This window comes from Saimiri boliviensis, chromosome 13, assembly GCF_048565385.1.
Source record: "Saimiri boliviensis isolate mSaiBol1 chromosome 13, mSaiBol1.pri, whole genome shotgun sequence".
Classification (NCBI taxonomy): Eukaryota; Metazoa; Chordata; class Mammalia; order Primates; family Cebidae; genus Saimiri; species Saimiri boliviensis.
In genome coordinates, this window is record NC_133461.1 from 70478477 (window position 1) to 70498579 (window position 20103).

General features: G+C 40.2%; 1 protein-coding gene across 3 annotated transcripts in view; it reads left to right on the forward strand.

The window, feature by feature from the left end:
- Positions 1 to 15754, forward strand: part of RNMT (RNA guanine-7 methyltransferase) — a 34587-nt gene extending 18833 nt beyond the window's left edge. For 2 of the 3 annotated variants that reach the window (XR_012513191.1, XR_012513192.1), the window contains exons 8-12: positions 767 to 884; positions 5470 to 5571; positions 6761 to 6794; positions 8076 to 8335; positions 13484 to 15754. Coding sequence is in view for 1 of the 3 variants with exons in the window: in XM_003924881.4 (XP_003924930.1) it covers positions 767 to 884; positions 5470 to 5571; positions 6761 to 6794; positions 13484 to 13521 (292 nt within the window). In the remaining 2 variants the exon portion in view is untranslated. The remainder of the gene's footprint in view (positions 1 to 766; positions 885 to 5469; positions 5572 to 6760; positions 6795 to 8075; positions 8336 to 13483) is intronic. The other variant, XM_003924881.4, reaches the window with a different exon arrangement.
- The last annotated feature ends 4349 nt before the right edge of the window (positions 15755 to 20103 follow it).

Consider the following 20103-nt stretch of genomic DNA (forward strand, 5'->3'; position numbering starts at 1 on the left):
TGGGTAAAAGAGACGGGGAGATGGCATGGATCATTAGATGGATTTACTGAAATGGCAGGCACTGGCAGAAAAAGAGTAGTGATGTTCAGCCTTAGATGTGGGAAGTTAGAAAGTACCAGTGACGCATGCAGGTGAAGATTTTTAAGCAGTACTGATTGTACTAGTACTGAGTGACTAGAGAGGGCTGAACTACAGATAGCTCAGAGGTGGAAGAGAGTAGGACTCTGGGCCGAACTCTTTAGAATCTTGAAAGTTTAAAAGTTGGGTTTAAAAAAAAAAAGAAACCTGCAAGTAAAAAGAAAAAAAGAAAAAAAAAAAAAAACAACTGCAAAGCAGCGGTCCATGATGGGGAAAAATTAATAGCGTTTCTTGCCAGAGAAGTCAAGAGATAAAAGTGAATCTTTAAGAAAGAAGTCAGCAGCTATTTTCAGTGCTGCTGTGAGAGATCAAGTAAAGTAAAATGGAATCAGTAGAAAAGAGTTTCCTACCGCTCTTCTTCCCTATCTCATCGCCCCAGAGACTCTTTCATTTGCTTCCTGACCTATGTGTTATACTAAAAGAGCTATCTGAATGAGATTTAGAATGCATATTTCTTTTAGGTACGATATGTTATTTTGGATTCATTTTTTATTACTCTGTTGTGAATTTATGAAGGAAATGGTAGCTTTTTTAGTTAAGTCCAGAAGATGTCACTGTTGTACAAAAGTCAGTTGAGGAATTACAAACATTTTGGAAGCTTTTTTATTAAATATTCTTTTTTGGACAGAATGGCAAAGAAATACAGTATGAAACTAGTCTACAAAAAAACATTTCGGGAATTTTACGAAGAAAAGATTAAGAACAATGAAAATAAAATGCTGTTAAAACGAATGCAGGCCTTGGAGGTGAGTTTTTAGAAAAGATGTAAAAATTCCAGTCATGGTGAACTTGTTCAGCTGTTCTTGAGATCCTTGCTAGGCCATCTGGACATGAAGTAATTATGTGTATTACAGTCTTCAGCACCTAGGACAGAGCTTGATGCAGAAACTGCATGATGAGTGTTCAGTAAATACTTGATGAAAGAATGCTGTTACCAAATTTTGTTTTCTAGATAGTGCTGCTTTAAAATAGGATTTCTCAACCTCAGAACTGTTGACATTTTGTTCTGGATAATTTCTTGCTGTGAGATGCTGTGCATTGTAGGAGATGCAGTAGCATTCTTGGCTTCTACCCACTAGATGCCTTCTAGTAACACCCTTGTCCTCAGTTATGGTAACCAAAAAACTCTCCAGACATTGCCAAATGTCCTCTGGTGGGCAGAATTGCCCCCAGTTGAGAACCAGTTGTTTGCAACAGTGTCGGTTACGAGAGTAATTTAGAACCTTCCTGGCCAGTGTCCACACAAGCTTGTACCATGCGTAATTTCATTGTACGGTAGTTCTTTAGCAGGGTTCCAGTCTTTTAGACTGTATTGTTGCTGAGACCTCTCCTGTCCTAATGCAGCAGTGAAGGTATCTATATAAACTTTAAGCACACAGCCATTGATTGTTTTTCCTTTTCAGACAATATCTGGTTGGACAGACCTAAAATATTCAGTGAACCTTTTTTTTTATTGATCAGTAGAATCATATTCATCAAATGGATATTAAACTTCTTTAGAGAGTTCATTCAGTTTAAGTACATTAAGCACTTAACCTTATAATTAATTCCATGAAGTAGGCAGAATGGTAACTTTTCTTTTTTTTTTTCCTATTTTTTCTTTTTTTTTTTTTTAATGACAGGGTCTTGCTCTGTTGCCCAGGCTGGAGTGCAGTGATGCAATCAGAGTTCTCTGAGGCCTTCACCTCTGGACTCCAGTGATTCTCCCACCTCAGCCTCCTGAGTACCTATGACTACAGGCGTGTGTCACCACACCTTGCTCATTTTTAAACTTTTTGTACTGGTGGGGTTTCGCCATGTTGTCCAGGCTGGTCTCAAACTACTGGTCTCATCAAGCAATCCTCCCGCGTTGGCCTCCCAAAGTACTGGGATTACAGGTATGAGCCACTGCACCTGGCCACTTTTCACATTTAAGTGGGCAGCCTGAGGCTCAGAGGATAAATGACTTGCTCAAGGCAATATAGCTACTGACTTTTAGAGTTTCTTCAGTTTTTGTAGATGATATTCAAACAAAAGTCTCCTGTTGAAGTTGTACCTGCACCCAGCCACTCCCACATGTCAAGTGGGAAGACTTTCTGTAAATTCTAAATTGTCTTTTGAGAGATATAATCAGCAAAATGTTATATTCTTTATTAGTTATATTTTCTGTACTTTAGATCTAAGAATGTTTTTATTGGCTCTATCTTAGGAAGGGAGGCTTGTTTTGCTTGACTTGACGAAGAGGAGAAAGCTAGCAAAACCATGTGTGGATAACTTCCCCCACAACCCCACACACACATGCATTACCTTTAGCATATTGCCTTTATTTGATGGTGTTTTGCATGACAATGATCAATTATTTAGCCTTTCTCTTAGCATACAGGTAATGAATTCACTTGTGTAATTTATATCAAAATGTACTTAGGTAGTAGGGTACGGGATAACAAGAATTTTATGGCATGTTATTCCAGTGAATAATGCAGTCCATGGTGGAAATTTTAGTATTACAGAAGCATTCCAAGTGCAGTGAGTATATAAAGGGCCTTTTGAGAAGAAAGAAGACTGGAAGAGACTGAAAGAGGACAAGCAGAGAAACCTGAGAGCATGGGATGTTCAATGAAGTAGTGCTAATGGCTTTCACAATTTTTCAGCAATCTTTCTTCTCTCCCAGTACTGCCCTTGAGGATATGACCTGTTAGCATGGCTGTCTGGGGACAGAAGCAGTAATAACATGCAGTTTGAAAATTTATTTGGTTTTCCTACTTCTTGACCAGGTCACTCTGGTGGGCCAGTAAAGGACTTGGAGCAGGAAAGGACATGACCAAATAAGAGTTAGGAAGGATACTGGTTGGGTGGCATAATAGAGGATGTTTTGGAGGGACGTTGAAACCAGACCAAAGGTGGAAAGAGCAGTCAGATGCCACTGCTTTTGACCAGGTCAGAGGTTTAAATGGATCTGTTTCTTGATATTTGCCATAAAAAGTCTTTTCCTGAAGCATTCAGCTTTCATCCGGGTTCAGCACTAGAACCAATAAAACTTTTCTGCTTTCCTGGAGTGTTGAAACAGAAGAAAGAATGAAAATATGTAGGCCATGGGCCTGTGTTCTTTTTTTCACCAGCAAACATATGCTAGGGACAGTTCTGGAAAAGTAACTCCTTTTAGAGAAGACACTAAGATATATATGTTTTAAGATGTTATGGGCCAGGCATGGTGGCTCACACCTGTAACCTCAGCACTTTGGGAGGCCGAGGCGAGCAGATCACCTTTAAGAGTTAAAGATCAGCTGGCCAACATGGTGAAACCCTATCTCTACTAAAAATACAAAATTAGCTGAATGTGGTGGTACATGCCTGTAATCCCAGCTACTCGGGAGGCTGAGGCAGGAGAATTGCCTGAACCCAGGAAGTGGAGGTTGTAGTGATTGGAAATTGTGCCACTGCGCTACAGCCTGAGCTACAAAACTGAAACTCTGTCTCAAAAAATGAGTTTTGAAAAACAATGATGTTTTGCCGCTTTATTATCATGTTTTGGTTGGTCTTTCAAAATGATCAGTAGAGGAGAGAAATGGTATCCAGTGATAAGCAGATAATCACATGGAGGATAAGTTGAAGAATACGTTTATAACAAAATAGTGTGGCAGGCATTCAGAAATGAAGTTCTGAAGCTTTGTGATATGGTAAAATGATAGCATGTGGAATTAAAGTTAAAAAAATCTGATTGATAGTCTGTATTCTTTATCACATCTCTGTGTTGGGATGTGACACAAAGTAAGGTGGCTTGTGCTAATGATATGGCAGTCCCAAATAGCTGAACACTTTTAAAACAGTACATAAATAGGTAAATTTCTAATGCTTGAACTTGCAGCAGGATATTTATAAAGAAAAGAGACAAAGATGTTGTAAAGCAGATATTCATAGATCATTTTCTTAAAAGTATATTAGGGAGCTGTAAGTTTAAAGTGTTTCCTTTTTAGCTAGTTTGTTGCAGTAAGACAATTATAAATGAATTATATTATTAAAAAATATAAACTTTGTAGAGTAGATGGTTCTATGTAATTTATTGTATTTTGATTTACATGTATGTGGTTTGTCTTTTGAGGGGGTAGCGAGGGAAACAGAGTCTTTCTCTGTCACCCAAGCTGGAGTGCACTGGCACCATCTTGGCTCACTGTATGCCCTCCCCACTGAGTCCCCCCAACTTCTCCCGACCCTGGCTCAAGTGATCCTTTCACTTCAGCTTTCTGAGTAGCTGGGACTACAGGTGCACACCACCATGCCTGGCTACTTTTTGTATTTTTTTTTGTAGAGACAAGATGTTGACATGTTTTGCAGGTTAGTCTCAAACCCGTCAGCTCAAGCAATCTGCCTGCCTCGGCCTCCCAAAGTGCTGGGATTACAGGCGTGAGCCACTGAGCCAGGCCTGATTTACATGTATTAAAAGGCGTAATGCAAATACTATACAGAGATATCACTTAAAATGGATTGAAAATAGCACTTGAAGTAATTTGAATAAACATTTGGCCAGCATACCCTTAAAAACAGCATGTTTTTCTGACCCTTCTCCAGAGTCTTATGTAAATATGGGAACTGTCTATATTTTGGAGGCTGGATTATTAAACAGGGTTCTATGTTGACTTGACTTATTAATTTGTATTATTTGTAATTGCCCTTTATGCTTTTCATGGCTATTAAATCACTATTATTTTAATATTCAGCTCTTTGTATGACATCTTTAAGCTCTGTATTTGTGACATACAAAGCCTTTGGCTGGCAGTAGAGAAGGTGCAAGTGTTTGCTGCTAAACGGTTCTTGGTAGTGACTAAATTATGTAGCTTATTTCAGCTATGAATATCCTAAGATTGTGATAAAAGTTGACCATAAGACTGTATGTGGTGGTTTACACCTATGATCTCAGCACTTTGGGAGGCTGAAGTGTGAGGATTCTTTGAGCCCAGGAGTTTAAGACCAGCCTGGGCAACATACTGAGACCTTGTCTCTACAAAAAAAAATTTTTTAAATTAGGCAGCATGGTGACTTTTGCCTATAGTCACAGCTACCCAGGAGACTTGAGCTCAGGAGGCCAGGGTTGCAGTGAGCAGAGATCCTGCCACTGCAGTACAGCCTGGGAGACAGAGCAAGACTCTGTCGCAAAAAAGTTGCTGGTTTGAGAGAGGATTTCTCCTTTTATTTATTTATTTTTCATATTTGAAAAGTATGTGTAGTTTACATTCCTGAAATAGTACTTATGGATTATCCTCCTAATTATGGTATTTCAGTGATTTAGTGTGTTTATTTCTGAATTGCAAATTTCAATGTATTATTGTAACTAGGACTTTTCATCGGTTTCCACAGCCGTATCCTGCAAATGAGAATTCTAAACTTGTCTCTGAGAAGGTGGATGACTATGAACACGCAGCAAAGTACATGAAGAACAGTCAAGTAAGGTTACCTTTGGTAAGTTTTCATTTTTGGAAGTATTTTATAGTGAATGAGAAAACATGCATTACGTGAAGACATAGGAAATTATTTCGCTTGTTTACAATACTTGGGCTCACTGATTTACAAATCAATTATTTCCCCTAAGTTATGTTGACTTCTTGTAACCACAGAAGATGGAATAACACTTATTTCAGTGGACTGAGAATGGAGTACTATATCTGAGGCAGCGAGGATAGAGAAAAAATTACAGGCTTGGTGTGCAAGTTGCCTGCTAATGTAGGCAGATGAATCTATGTATGTTTCATACATAAAATTCAGGGATCCAGGAATTTAAATGGGAAAATATTACATCTCTTGACTTCTGTGTAGAAGTTTACATTTCAGAAATGATGAATACAATAGTAAAACAGTGGTACTAGCTGCTGCTATGACTTTGTCATCAGTAGAAATTACAGATATTTTCATAGGACATTTTTGCTAATATCTTAGCACAGGCGTTCCCCAAGCGGCCCTCTGAGGCCATTTATCCGGCCCCCCACCGCACTTCAGGAAGGGGCACCTCTTTCATTGGTGGTCAGTGAGAGGAGCACAGTATGTGACGGTCCTCCAATGGTCTGAGGGACAGTGAACTGGCCCCCTGTGTAAAAAGTTTGGGGTTGCCTGTCTTAGAATATTGTTTTCATTTATCACATCTGGAAAATTATGTCACTAGAACTGCCAGTAGATCATGTTATTATAGTTAATGGTGTGTGCAAAGCAACACATTTTTAATATTTTGATAGCTACATAAATATAATTTATTTCCTTTGTGTGGTATGTATTTTGTTATTCCTTTGAAAAAAACACAAAAATTGTATTTTTTCCACCAGTGCTCTTTGATGTTTTCATTTTCCGTATTAAGAATATAAGATAGATGCATTTTCCAGTTACACACACACACTGTGCCCTCTTCACACACATTCATCCTTTGGTTGAGAATTCGCAGGTTAGAGAATATGGCAGGTGGATTAAAGTGTGAGAAGATGGCTTTCAAAGTTAATCTCACTGATTTTTATGCTCAGATCACAATATGATTAACCATGAATTGAATGTGTATTTACAGTGAAGTTAGAGTCTTTTGGCCGTTTCTGTCCATTATTTAGAAATAAGCATGTTTATTTCCATATTTATTCTAAAATTTTCTTTTTCTCTTTTGTAATTTTAGGGAACCTTAAGTAAATCAGAATGGGAAGCTACAAGTGAGTATATCATCAGCATAGGCTAAGCAATAATTTCAAAGGTCCTGTTTCAAAGTGGTCATTAAAACCTGAAAAAAGGCTGGGCGCAGTGGCTCACACCTGTAATCTTGGTATTTTGGGATGCTGAGAGACAGATTCCTTGAGCCCCGAAGTTCAGACTAGCCTGGGTGTCATGGCAAATGCTCATCTCTACCAAAAATATGAAACAATTAGCCAGGCGTGGTGGCACGTGCCTATAATCCAGATACTCAGGAGGCTGAGGTGGGATGATTGCTTGAGCCTGGGAAGTCAAGGCTGCAGTGAGCTGTAATCATACCGCTGCACTCCAATCTGCGACACAGTGAGACTCTGTCTCAAAAAAAAAAAAAATCTGAAAACTTTGAGTTTTTCTGGCACATTTTAGGTTGTATTTGTGTTTACACACACATACCTATATTTCTGCATATGTCTGATCCTCCTTGTTTGCACAGCTGTGTAGTGCCAAGAGAAGATATATTGTACACAGGGTCTTGCTCAGCATAAACTTTAGTGAGCATATGTAAACATTGTCCTTGTCTGTTTGTTACTAAGGAGCCATCTCTATTTGAAGTGTTTACTTCAGATTTTGAGTGAAATTTTTGGCTTATAGAATGTTGGCATGTCTTTTTTTTATTCTGGCCACTCTGATGTGAGAGTGAAGGCATAATACTAGAACATTCAATGAAACATCCATGAGCGGGATGTGTTAGAGGTGTGCACAATAGGGGACAAGTGTGGTGCAGAAATATTCTGAAGTGAAATTTCTGTGTTCAGAAGAGAGACCAGCAGCACAGCAAATCTGGAAGGCCTGTGGTTCTTCAGCAGTGGGTGTTGAGCAAGTCAGGTCACAGAGTCTCGCTGGTACCATAGGAATCCCCATATATGGTTGCTCTTGAGGCACAAGTAGTCATTAAGGACAATCTATTTGATAAACATTACTGAGTTACATGAAGTTCTGTGAAAGGTAAAGTAAAATAAAGATGTTAAATTCTACCTTCTAGAAGCATACACTCTAATGGAACAGGCACAGATAAACATACTACTAGGTGAACTTTTAATTGCTAATGTTACCGGAGTGGGGAACAAAGGTGAAGGAGAGCTTAATGAAAACTAATGAAATCTGGGTGGTAGTAATAATATTACTGAGTGTTGAACACGTGGAGGCATGTGTAACTCATTTCATCCTTATAATAACTCACATGTTGTAACTCATTTAATCCTCACAACGACTTTATGAGTAGAGTGTTATATCTCCTTTCACAGATGAGAAAACTAACAACTTAGCTAAGGTCACAGAGCTAACCTGTGGTTAGCTTACCTAAGTGATCTGGCATCTTAACCATGGTTTCATGGAAGCCTGGCAAAAGGAATATTTAGTAAGACTTCCTGAGTTGGATAGAGAAGAAAAGGAAAGGAGTCAAGCAAGACCAGTATTTTGAGGCTATTTGGCTCTGAACGTTGGTACCATTACTAGAAATGGAACTGGAGGGTGTTTTACACATATGATCATCCTTGACACACTGGTAAGCATGTGCCTAAACTATTGATTTTCTTACTTTTTGCCTGCAGTGGAGACTGGTTACGTGTCTTAGATACCTGCTAGTCCTAAAGTAGGGTATAAATTTTGATCAAGGGTCATCATTGATGGTGGTACTGTCTGTGGTTTAGAACTGTATTTTTATATTATTAAGTGTGGACTTTAGTCATAATGTACAAATGAAAAATTAGATGGCCCCAGACAGTTAGAAGAGATGGGCTGGACATGTAAAAAGAACAATGGCCAAATTGCAGCTAGGGTATAGCACCCCAGGATTGTTTGGCTCTTTGGTGAATTGCACTGTTCTATGCTAGAGGACTTTGTGGGTTAGAGCGCATCTTGCATGGCATTGTGAGTCTAAAAGGCCCAAGCTACACTTTAGACTTCTACTGGTCTGATCATTAAGCTATCACCAGAGTCACCTCTCCTCTAGAAGATAGCTTTAAATGAGAAAGGAGAGAATTGCCGTTGATTTGTTTTTGGAAGTGGAAGTGGTTCACGATTTGATTTTTTAAAATCCCAATAGAAATGCCTGCATAGAAGGCATTTTATACAATAAGTGGGACTTTTCAGGAGGTTCAAGTTAGAAAGAAAGTTACTAATTATGTATTGAAAATCAGACTCTAGCATGTTAATGGTTTCAAATAACCCTAAATGAAGACAGGACAGGACTGAAGGGTTGTTTGCAATTGGTATGGGCATGTTGCGGGTGGGATTTGGCAGGGCTGGACTGCACAAAGGTCATACAGAGTAGGGGACAGCATGAGTTATACTGGCCAGCTGTGAGTGCTGACATGCTGTGCACGCTGATGTGCTGCAAGTGCTGGGGACTGTTTTTTCTCCTTACCTTCTGGCAAGAGCAGCAGGGTTGATGAACACCCTTCCTGTTTTCTGTTCTATCACTGTGCTGCTAACCACACTTCATTTCAACTAAAAGAAATTGGAAACTGGCAAATAAGGAGCAGAGAATAGCCTGACCAAAGTAACATGTTGGAAAGACTGCTGTGGTATTCCTGTACCAGTTGGGTTGAAAGAGCAAGAAGCTGGAGTCTTAGGAGGCTATCAGGCAGTTAACTGTGTTGTTCATCTACCCTCCCTTCAAAAGTCATCTCAACAAGTGTGAAGTCCCGCTTAGATGGACTTGATCTTGACTCACTGTTGAGTATCCTGAAACATGCCCCAAACATCCTTGTGATGTTTTCAGGATTTGTCACGTTTTCGGGTATTTTCTTGCCTTAAAATCTATTGGCATTTTATTAGAAGATACACAGGCATACCTTGGAGATGTATCTCCAGTGAGCAGGAGGCCTCACTCCTTGAGATGACTTTTGAATGGAAGGTAGATGAACACAGCTAACTGCCTGATAGCCTTGCAAGACCCCAGCTTCTTGCTCTTCCAACCCAACTTGTACAGGTGTACCATAGCAGTCTTTCCAAAATACTGCTTTGGTCAAGCTACTCTCTGCTCCTTATTTACCAGTTTCCAGTCAGTATCATTTAGTTGAAATGAAATGTGGCTCGCAGCACAGTAATAGGACAGAAAACAGGCAGGGGCCTGTTTATCATAGAAAGTCAAAGCATGCTCAGCCATGCAGTCATCACCATTATAAAGCAAGTCACTGAGATTGGTCTCCCAGTGCATATAAAAGTTATGTTTACACTATACGGTAGTCTTTTCAGTGTGCAGTAGTGTTGTAGCTGAAAACAGTGTACATTCCTTTATTTAAAGCTACTTCATTTGTAAAAAATGCTAATGATCATCTGAACCTTCAGCGAATCTGAATCTTCTTTGCTGATAAAGGGTTTTTTCTCAATCATAGAAATACTCTTCGATGGGTGGTGGCTGCTGAAGGTTGGTGTGGCTATGGCAGTTAAGACAATGAAGTTTGCCTCATTGATTGACCATTCTTTCACAAAAGATTTCTCTATAGCATGCAATGCTGTTTGGTAGTGTTTTACCCACTATAGAACTTACTTCTAAATTGGAGTCACTCCTCTGAAGCTCTACTGCTGCTTTATCAACTAAGTTTATATAATATTAATATTCTAAATCCTTTGTTATTATTTCAACAATGTTCCCAGTGTCTTTACCAGAAGTAGATTCCATCTCAAGCTCATCCATGAGAAACAGCTCCTCATTTGTCCAAGTTTGCTCATGAGATTACAGCAATTCAGTCACATCTACAGGTTCCACTTGAATTCTAATTCTTCTGCTGTTGCCATCCCATCTGCAGCTACTTTCTCCACTGATGTGTTGAACCCCTTTTGAAGTCATGCATGAGGGTTGTAATCCAGATCTTCTAAACTCCTGTTCATGTTGATATTTTGAGCTCATCCTGTGAAGTATGAGCATTCTTTTTTTTTTTTTTTCCTGTCAATAGGAAATTTACTTGTTTTAAAAAAATCCAAATGCTGGCATTGTCTAGAAAAATTTAACAGGTTTATTTATAATTATTATAAAGTTGAACCGCTGAAACTTGTTCACTGAAACATTTTAACTTGCATTAATGCTTTATGTCTCTGTATTTATATTAAAAATTCGCACACAAATGAAAATGGAAAAACTGTCAATACTTGATTTCTGTCCCCTGTTTTTCCACTCACAATCATATATACTTAGGTACCTTTTGACCCCATGGAAAAAAAATTATCTAACGTTCAGAACTACAAATAACAGGAAGAAGAGATTTTTTTTTTTTCTGAGAATGAAATATTTCCCATCATAATGGATTCTTAAGCACATTCTCCACATATGCGGTGTGCTAGCTGGATGTCTTGGCATAATTGTTGCACATTTGGCATGGATAGCACAAAGGTTGATGTCTTCAAAAACGCCAACCAGATAGGCCTCACTTGCCTCATGTAAAGCACTGATAGCTGCGCTCTGGAAGTGCAGATCTGTTTTAAAGTCCTGAGCAATTTTTCATACCAGATGCTGCAAGGGAAGTTTGCAAATCAGAAGTTCAGTGGACTTCTGATAACATCGAATTTCATGGATTGCCACAGTACCAGGCCTGTAACGATGAGGTTTCTTCACCCCTCCAGTAGAGGTTGCACTCTTGTGAGTGGCTTTTATAGCCAGTTGCTTCTTGGGTGCTTTATTACCGGTCGATTTGTGGGCAGTCTGCTTTGTACGAGCCATGGTATAGAGACCTCCTTACTTACCCTCTTTCTTCAGCAGGAGCTTGGTGAGCGAGAGGCGGTGCTGGCATTGGAGAGCAGCCAGCATGAGCATTCTTAATGGTATCTAGAACGGTGAATCCTTTCCATCAAGTTTTTAATTTACTTCACATCCATCAGAGAAATCACTATCATGGCAGCTATAGCCTTACAAAATTTATTTCTTAAATAATAAGACTTAAAAATCACTCCTTGATCCATGGGTTGCAGAATGGATGTTGTATTAGCAAGCATGAAAATAACATTAATCTCCTTGTACATCTTTGAGCCATTGATCAACACCTGCAGACGTCTGTCCTGCAGACCCTGACTCATGGTTGTCAACTGCTCTCAGAGGGCGATTGCAGCTAACCGATAGGACTCCCTGTCCTTGCTTATATTTATTTAGTATAGTTTTAATAACAGATTCTAAGTCAACATGCTTGTGGATAATTAACATGATTAAAAGAGTGGTTTTGCAAATGATAAAATGTCATGGTTCTCGGGCCCAGAGTAAACACTATTGGTAATTCCCCTTCACCCTCCCCCTGAGAGGGCCATCCAGCACAAAGTTTACGTGAGTAAACAAATTAGAGTAGAGACAAAGGGATGTGGGGTAAACAGACTTTAACTGGGGAAACTTTTATTGTCCCTAATCTTTTACTCTATGACTTAAAGTTCTAACATAATCTATAACTTTCCCTAATATTTCACAAGCCACCCCAAGTGAATCCCAACACATCTTCATCTGTCCTCCTGGGTGAACAGACACATTGCTAATGAGCAGTAATATTTTGAAAAGAACTTTATTTTTCTGAGCAGTAGGTCTCAACAATAGGCTTAAAATACTCAGTAAACCGTGATGTGAACAGATACACTGTCATCCAGGCTTTGTTCCATTTATAGAATATGAGCAGAGATTTTGCATAATTCTTAAGGGCCTCAGGATTTTTGGAATGATAAACGAGCATTGGCTTCACCTTAAAGTCAGCAGCAGCATTAGCCTCTAATAGGATAGTCACCCTGTCTTTTGAAGCTTTGAAACCAGGTACTGACTTCTCTCTAACTGAAAGTTCTAGATGGCATCTTCTAATAGAAAAAACTGTCTCATCTGCATTGAAGATCTTTAGTGTAGCCACCTTCCTTGAGGATCTTAGCAGGATCTTTTGCATAACTTGCTGCAGCTTCTGCATCAGCACTAGCTGCATCATCTTGCACTTTTACATTATGAAGGTGGTTGCCTTCCTTAAACCTCATGAACCAACTTCTAGCTTCAGACTTTTCTTGTGCACTTTCCTCACCTCTCTTGTCCTTCATAGAATTGAAGAGAGTTAGGGCCTCTGAATTAGGCTTTGGTTAAAGGGAATGTAGTAGCTGGTTCATCATCTTTGCAGACCACTCAAACTTGTTCTGAAAATCAGTAGGAAGGCTGTTTGCTTTCTTACTCCAGTGTGTTCATTGGAGTAGCACTTTTATTTTAAGAACTTTTATTATCTTAAGAACTTTTAGTTCACTTCCGTCGCAAGGCCCTACAGTACAGTAATTGGATAATTAGGTGAATTGTTAACATGTCATTTTATATATGTACCTTTCATTCTAGTTTTCTAAAATATCTTTAATATTTTTAATTCTATTTTTCTTTATTATAATTTTATTATACTTTTAATCTAGTTATAGTTTTATTTTTCTTACCTTAAACTGATTTTTTAGAACTGTTGAACTGGTTTTCCCTTGGGCTGCAATGTCATAGAGTATTATTTTAGGTAGATAATTTTTTTCAAGTAAACATATACATCCCATGTCTGCCTAAAAATGATTCAAGTAATAGAGGAACTCTTAGAATTAATGGGGATTTTCCTCTTCAGAAGCTGCTTGAGAGCCTAAGAATTTTCACCAAATTATGAACAAGACAGAGATTGTTTTGTTTACTGTAATCATATGAGAAACTAAACTCTTTTATTTATTTCCTCTTTAGGTATTTACTTGGTGTTTGCCTTTGAGAAGCAGCAATGAGCGTGTATGTAGTAGTCCCAGAGGGGCTATGTTCTGTCCTACACAAATTTGAACAACCCATCTCAATATATTTGACATTTCTCTGTTTGTTGATTTTAATTCTGAATGTGCAGGATGCTTCCAGAAACTGTAGAAATTCAACATTCGCTGTCTGTGACAGATGAACTTTTGCATGTGTATATAAGAATGAGTTGGGACCTCTGTCGTTAAAAATCTATTTTTAAGTAACATTCTAAGAATTCCATTTGCCTCTATAATCTTAGCTCATAAAAATTATAATATGACTTGTTAAAGCAACTAAACTCTTTCCACAGTGCTCAGATTTGTCCCGTGTGTGTTTACAGTATTAAATTTATTGCAGTTGTAGAATTGGTCAGAGAGCATTTTCATAGTGTGCTCATTTCTGTTGTTTTATTATATAGCATTTTTCAAGATTTAATGGATTGCATTCTGTACAGTTTAATGTAAGTGTTCAATATGTATTGCTAAAGTTACAAGTTTAAAACTCAATTTCAGATGTTCATAAAAGTTAGCAAAAATTTTAGCAATTTTTTGCATTTGAAATAATTATTAACATACTGCAATTCAGGAGCTGGTTAGATCATGGATTGCATTCTGTACAGTTGAATGTAAGTGTTCAATATGTATTGCTAAAGTTACAAGTTTAAAACTCAATCTCAGATGTTCATAAAAGTTAGCAAAAATTTTAGCAATTTGTTACATTTTGAAATAATCATTAACATACTGCAATTCAGGAGCTGGTTAGAACATTTTAAGTGGCAGCATAGAATTTTGGAATTTTGGGGCTTTCTTTTGAGAATTTGCTACCATAGCAATTAATGTCTCCAGTTATCAAGATTGTGATTAGACACATTTACCTTTCTTCTTTGAACAATGGTGCCATAGTTATTTTTCTCAAGATTTTAGTGAAAATCCCTCTCATGTAAACATGTTGCACATTTTTCCAAATTTATACATGGAACTGCTATAGGAATATTCTCATCAACTGATGCTGTGTACCCACTTCAGCCCAGAAGTAAGCAAAACCTGTTCCTCTGTTACAGCGTCAGCACTTTGCACCATAGGAACCATTGTTAAAATTGTCACTTGTGTAATTGACTGCTTTTCCCAAATTGGTCCCTATGTGAACTGTTGTCCTTACTTTACACCACTGTTTGGAAAACTTGCCAGTTTTTAGATGTAGATGTAGTGAAAAACTTCAAGAATGAAGCAGAGCAATTCAGCATTCTTTTTTAAATTATTAAGCCATGGTTTACAAAACCATTACTTTCTGTAGTAATTCACAGTACTTGTTTTAAAAACAGTGTCTTCATTAGTTTACATCTATTAACTGTTCATGGTGTTAGAGTTGCAAACTTTTTAGCGAGAAAACATGGGTTTCCTCATTTCAGTTTCTTCTGCAGTCTGTCAATCTCCAAACTGTTACCAGTTTACAAAAATAAGTCTTTTTGCCTTAAGTCATTTGGGAAATACATAATACTGCATCTGACCGGTGGCTGCCATTAGCTAGGAAAGGTTTGTAAATGATGTCAGGGAGGTGGGGAAAAGGAATCTTCCTGTTACATATTCAGGTTCATTTTTACTCAAGGGTAGTGCCAGGAAGTATGTTGATAGTTTGGTAGGTACAAGAAAAGCATCATCATTATTTCCTCTGTTTACATTTACTGGTCTTAATTAGCAGGTAATAATAATGCATGTACTTTTAGCCTCTTTCAGCCTGTTGCACTCCCTGGGTGATTTGGGGAAAGAAGAATCCTCCAAAGGATAGAGTAGCCAGCAGTAATACAAAGCAGAGAGAACAGAAAGGTAGAGTTCCTAAAGCCTTCAGTGAACAGAAAGGAGCAGAAAGTGAGATCAGATCTGAGAAGGTGCTCTGGGTACTGAGGCCACTGTTGTTGGAATGGGAGAGGCTCCTTGTAGCCACCCCTGCAGGCACTATGTTCAGGTGTCCACCTTCCTCCTTGAGCTTTGCCTGTGTGTTGCCTTATCAGTTCTTTCACTACCACCCTCCACCCCCACCCCCACCCCAGTGTCCCCTTGTATAATTAAGTTTCTGGACATTGACTTAATTATTAGGAAAAGGACTAAAGGTATCCCTTGGCTACCATCTCTGATCACCATGGTGGAAAGGAGCTGGTAGGACTCTTCCTTGACACACCCTGCAGTCTAAGTGTTTGGTTTTCTATGCAGGACTTACGGTAACAATTATGGGGGGTCGGGGGGTATGGGTTTTCACTGTTGGGCCAGGAAGAGCATCTGCTGCAGCAGGCTTGGTGAAATGGGGCACTCCCAGACCTGCCATGCAGTTTATCCTCTGATAATAGAATTAGAAATGAAGGTCTAACCAGCTATTGGTGGGAATGACGGAATTGGAGATTGCAGTGATTGATCTGGGAACATGGCTGGATTGTGATGTAACCAAGAATGCTGATGTTGAATTATTTGGGCCTAGAATATTCTTGAGAAATTGAGAAAGCACTAATTGGCTTGTGTTGAGGGAGAGGAGCTGGCAGTTTTTAACCACATCTAAGGGAGCCGTGTTCTAACCTGTGGAAAGTATTGCAGGCATGTGAGAGTAACACCTCTGCAGAGTCACTGCACCATCAAGCTTGGCCCTCATGTTCCTTCAATACCCAGCCAGGCGCTCTGGGTCCAGGGTGACTCTCCAAAGAAATTGACCTTCAGCCAGAGAAAACATTGGATGGAGACTCTTGCTTATGTTAATGCATTCTTGTAATGACTTAAAGGAAGATTGCCAGTACAGTGAGTTTTGCAGCCTGCTCCCCCACCCACACTTGGAAATTGAGGGAGCATGACTGCTGTCTGACTTCACATGTTAATAGAGGATAAGTGCAGAGTTGGGAGTATATTGATCAGCATTATAGAAAGGCAGACAAACCATGTTCAGCCATGAGATGGCCGGGTTTCCAGTTCTGTTAACTCTCGGGAATTTCTTCAGCCTTTTAGCTTAGTGCCATTATGTCATTTTGATTTGTATTCAAGTACTCTTCAAGTATCACTGTGGTGAAGGTTTGGCTACTTGTATAGGTCTGACTGCAGGGCAGAGATGCCAGTGTGAATATTCTAGCTACCAGACATCGTTTTTGTTGAAAAACTGACTTTCTGTTGTCTACCTCAGGCCTTGTGCATTTGGGTTATCTCTAGCTAGTCACCACACGGGGTTTCTAGGTCTGCAAAATAGAGACCAAATCCAGGGACCAGGCCCCAATAACGGAAGTTGTACCAAAATGCCTGTGGTACTTGATGGCCTGTTGGTCAAATAGGAAGTATAAGTGTGTGATATTAGAATCTCCCTAGTTGCTGCTATGTCAAACACTACCCACTTAAGTGTTTTAATTCCCCACCTTCTGAGTGACATTCCTAATTCTTTAAAGGCAACCAGTGCAAAGCCTGCTACACTTATGTAGTCACATACATACGGGACTGGAGCCCAGGGCACTGTCAGTAGTTCTCCCTCTTGTGCTTCCCAGTTTGCCCTCTGCCCCCATGTAGGCCTAAAGCCACCCCACTGCTTAGTGCCTGCCCCTAACTACAATATTGAGGAAGTGCAGGACATCCAAGGGTACTCTGCACAGTTTGGCTGTGGAGGCTTTTGAGCAAGCCCTAAAGTCTCCTGCTCCCTAGACTTCTGGGTTGTGCTTTCTTGGGACAGCATACTTTGGACAAAGCTGAGCTGACAGCTAATGTTTATTAGCCTCCTACCTAAGTCACTTTGCTAAATGCTTCACCTGCGGTAATTTATTTTGATTGTTATAACATCTCTGTGAGCACCATTATCCCCATTTTAATGATGAGAAAACTGAGTCATAGAGGATACAGACTTGCCCAAATGAGAGCTAGAATTTCCACACCCACTCCCCAAGTCAGGCCTGCCCTCCAAGTGCTTGTTATATATCTCCAAGGGTGTTAGCCCAGATGACTCCTCACCCATCCACCACCTGCAGTTTGAAATGTTAACTATTAGAGCCCCATCCTTTTTGTTACTTAGATGTTCCCTGGGAGGAGTGTTTATTTCTGAGTAAGGGGCTTTGTTGAGAGAGGGGTAGAGAGAGCAGGAGAGCACTGGAGTGCACTGGCAGGAAGCAAAGAGAAGACCTGAATTTCAGTTTGGTAGACTTCTTTTAGCAGCCTGACCTGTAGCAATTCTAGTTTAGTCTGCATGATAGGGAGAAGGGTTCTCTTCCCGCCCTCACCATTTGCAAGTGGCGGGAGCTGAGAATGCGAGTTTAAGAGTGTAGCCAAGGTGAGAGGCTGCGAGAGAAGACTTTTTTTTTCAGTTTTCAGTCGGGTATCCAGACAGAGGCAAATAATTTTGTTAACTTTTTATTAAAGTATAACTGTAGAAACACATCAGTGATTTTTCACAAATGGAACACGTGCATACAATCAGCACCCCAGAAGTCCCCCATCAGATTCCCTTCCAGTTAACTACCTCTCCAAGGGAAACCACTATCCTGAGTTCTAAGAGCATAGATTAGTTCTGTCCGGTTTGGGGTGATACATGAATGGAATTAAGCATTATGCATTCTTTCTATCTGGTTTCTTTCCCCCAGTATTATGTCTGCGAGATTTTTGTTGCATGTATTTGTACATGGTTTTTCATTCTCATGGTTGTATAATATTCCATTATGTGAATAAAACATATACTATTTATCTGACGGCTGTTTGGTTCATTTACCATTTGGAAATGAGTACTTATCCAAATATTCTAGTACATGAATTTTGGTACACATAGGTACATACTTCTGCTTAGGAATGTACTATAATTTGAATGTTTGTCCTTCCAAATCTCATGTTGAAATTGGATCCCCAATGTTGGAGGTGGGGCCTAACGGGAGGTGTTTGGATCATGGGAGTGGGTCCCTGATGGATAGATGAATTCCTTACAGTGGTAGGAGCGGTGACTTCTTGCTCAGTTCCCAAGGACAAGTTAATTGTTTCCAGTTAACAACAATGACAGCTGGTTGTTTAAAAGAGCCTGGCACTTCCCCCATCTTTTGCTTTTTATTGCCATGTGATCTCTACACACCAGCTTTCCTTCCACCATGAGTGGAAGCAGCCTGAGGCCCTCATCAGAAGCAAATGTTGGAGGATCTCACTGGGCCTTTGTCTTCTATGCCTACATGTCCACTGCTCAGTTACTCTCTACTGCTCCTTTGCCTTTGCTCTGTCGCCCTGTTACCTACAAGTATTGGGAGATGTGTAGGGAAAATACTAGTACACTCCAGAACCAGGAAGTGGAAACAAAGGGGAAAACCAGAGCATTGAAGATCAGTACAAATCTAAAAGAATTGGGGAGGGAGCCAAGATGACTGACTAGATGCAGCCAAGAAAAGCATCTCACCAAGAGACCAGACCATCAAGAAAACTGGCACACTCAGCAGATCTTTAAAAGGTGTTGAGAGTGGACAGGACAAATACAATGGGCTTAAGGGGAAGGAAGCTAGAAACACTGCCCAAGGCAGATAAGCCCTAGGATTTGTTCCTGGTCCCCAGTGGCTCTGGGGAAGGGGTGACTTAAATAGACGAGTGACCCACTCTCACAATGGACCTCTGGAATCCTAGCTGCAGGAAACCCCACAGCCTCCACAGACATTTAAGCTAACAGGGAGAGTTGTTTGGAGGGGTGGCAGGGAAAGGACTCCAGTCTATGCAGAACCGAGAGAGTTTAGCACGGGATGGCTACAGCAGAGCACAGCCAAGGACACCCATCCCCTAGGGCTCATCACAACTCTGGGTGACTTTAGCCTTTGTCAACTGTCAGACCTGGACAGAGCAGGATGGTGTTGCCCTTGGGACAAGGCCAGTCTGCCTGAGTGCCCCTGCTCCCCTAATCTGCTGGCCTCTGGGAGTCCCTGCCTGGCCATGCCCACTTGCAGTGCAGCCACAGATGCCCAACCAGGGTGCTCGCCAGTGCCTGCCAACATAGCTCGTTTACAGGCAGACCATACTGGTGTGCACCCACCCACCCACAGGCTACCCCCACTGCAACCTCCCTGCACCACTTTGCTGGCACCCATGGGCAGTCCTCACCATCCTGGTCCACCCATACCCCACCTCTGCTGACACACACACACCCTACTGTGCTGCTAACTTATAGCACAGTTAAACTCTGAAGGGCATCAAAGAAGATAAAAGCAGACCAGGAGTGGTGGCTCATGCCTGTAATCCCAGTGCTTTGGGAGGTCAAGGCGGGGAATCATGAGGTCAGGGGTTCAAGAACAGCTTGAACAACATGGTGAAACTCATCTCTACTAAAAAAAAAATTAGCCAGGTGTGGTGGCAGGCATCTATAATCCCAGCTACTCAGGAGGCTGAGGCAGGAGAATGAGAATCACTTGAACCAAGGAGGCGAAGGTTGCAGTGAGCCGAGATTGTGCCACTGCACTCCAGCCTGGTTGACAGAGCAAGACTCTGTCAAAAAAATAAATAAATAAAATAAAAGCAAAAAACCCTATCAAAAGGACAGCAGCTTCAAAAGATGAAAGTAACATTAGCATACACAGGTGAGAAAGAACCAGCACAAGAACTCCGGCAATT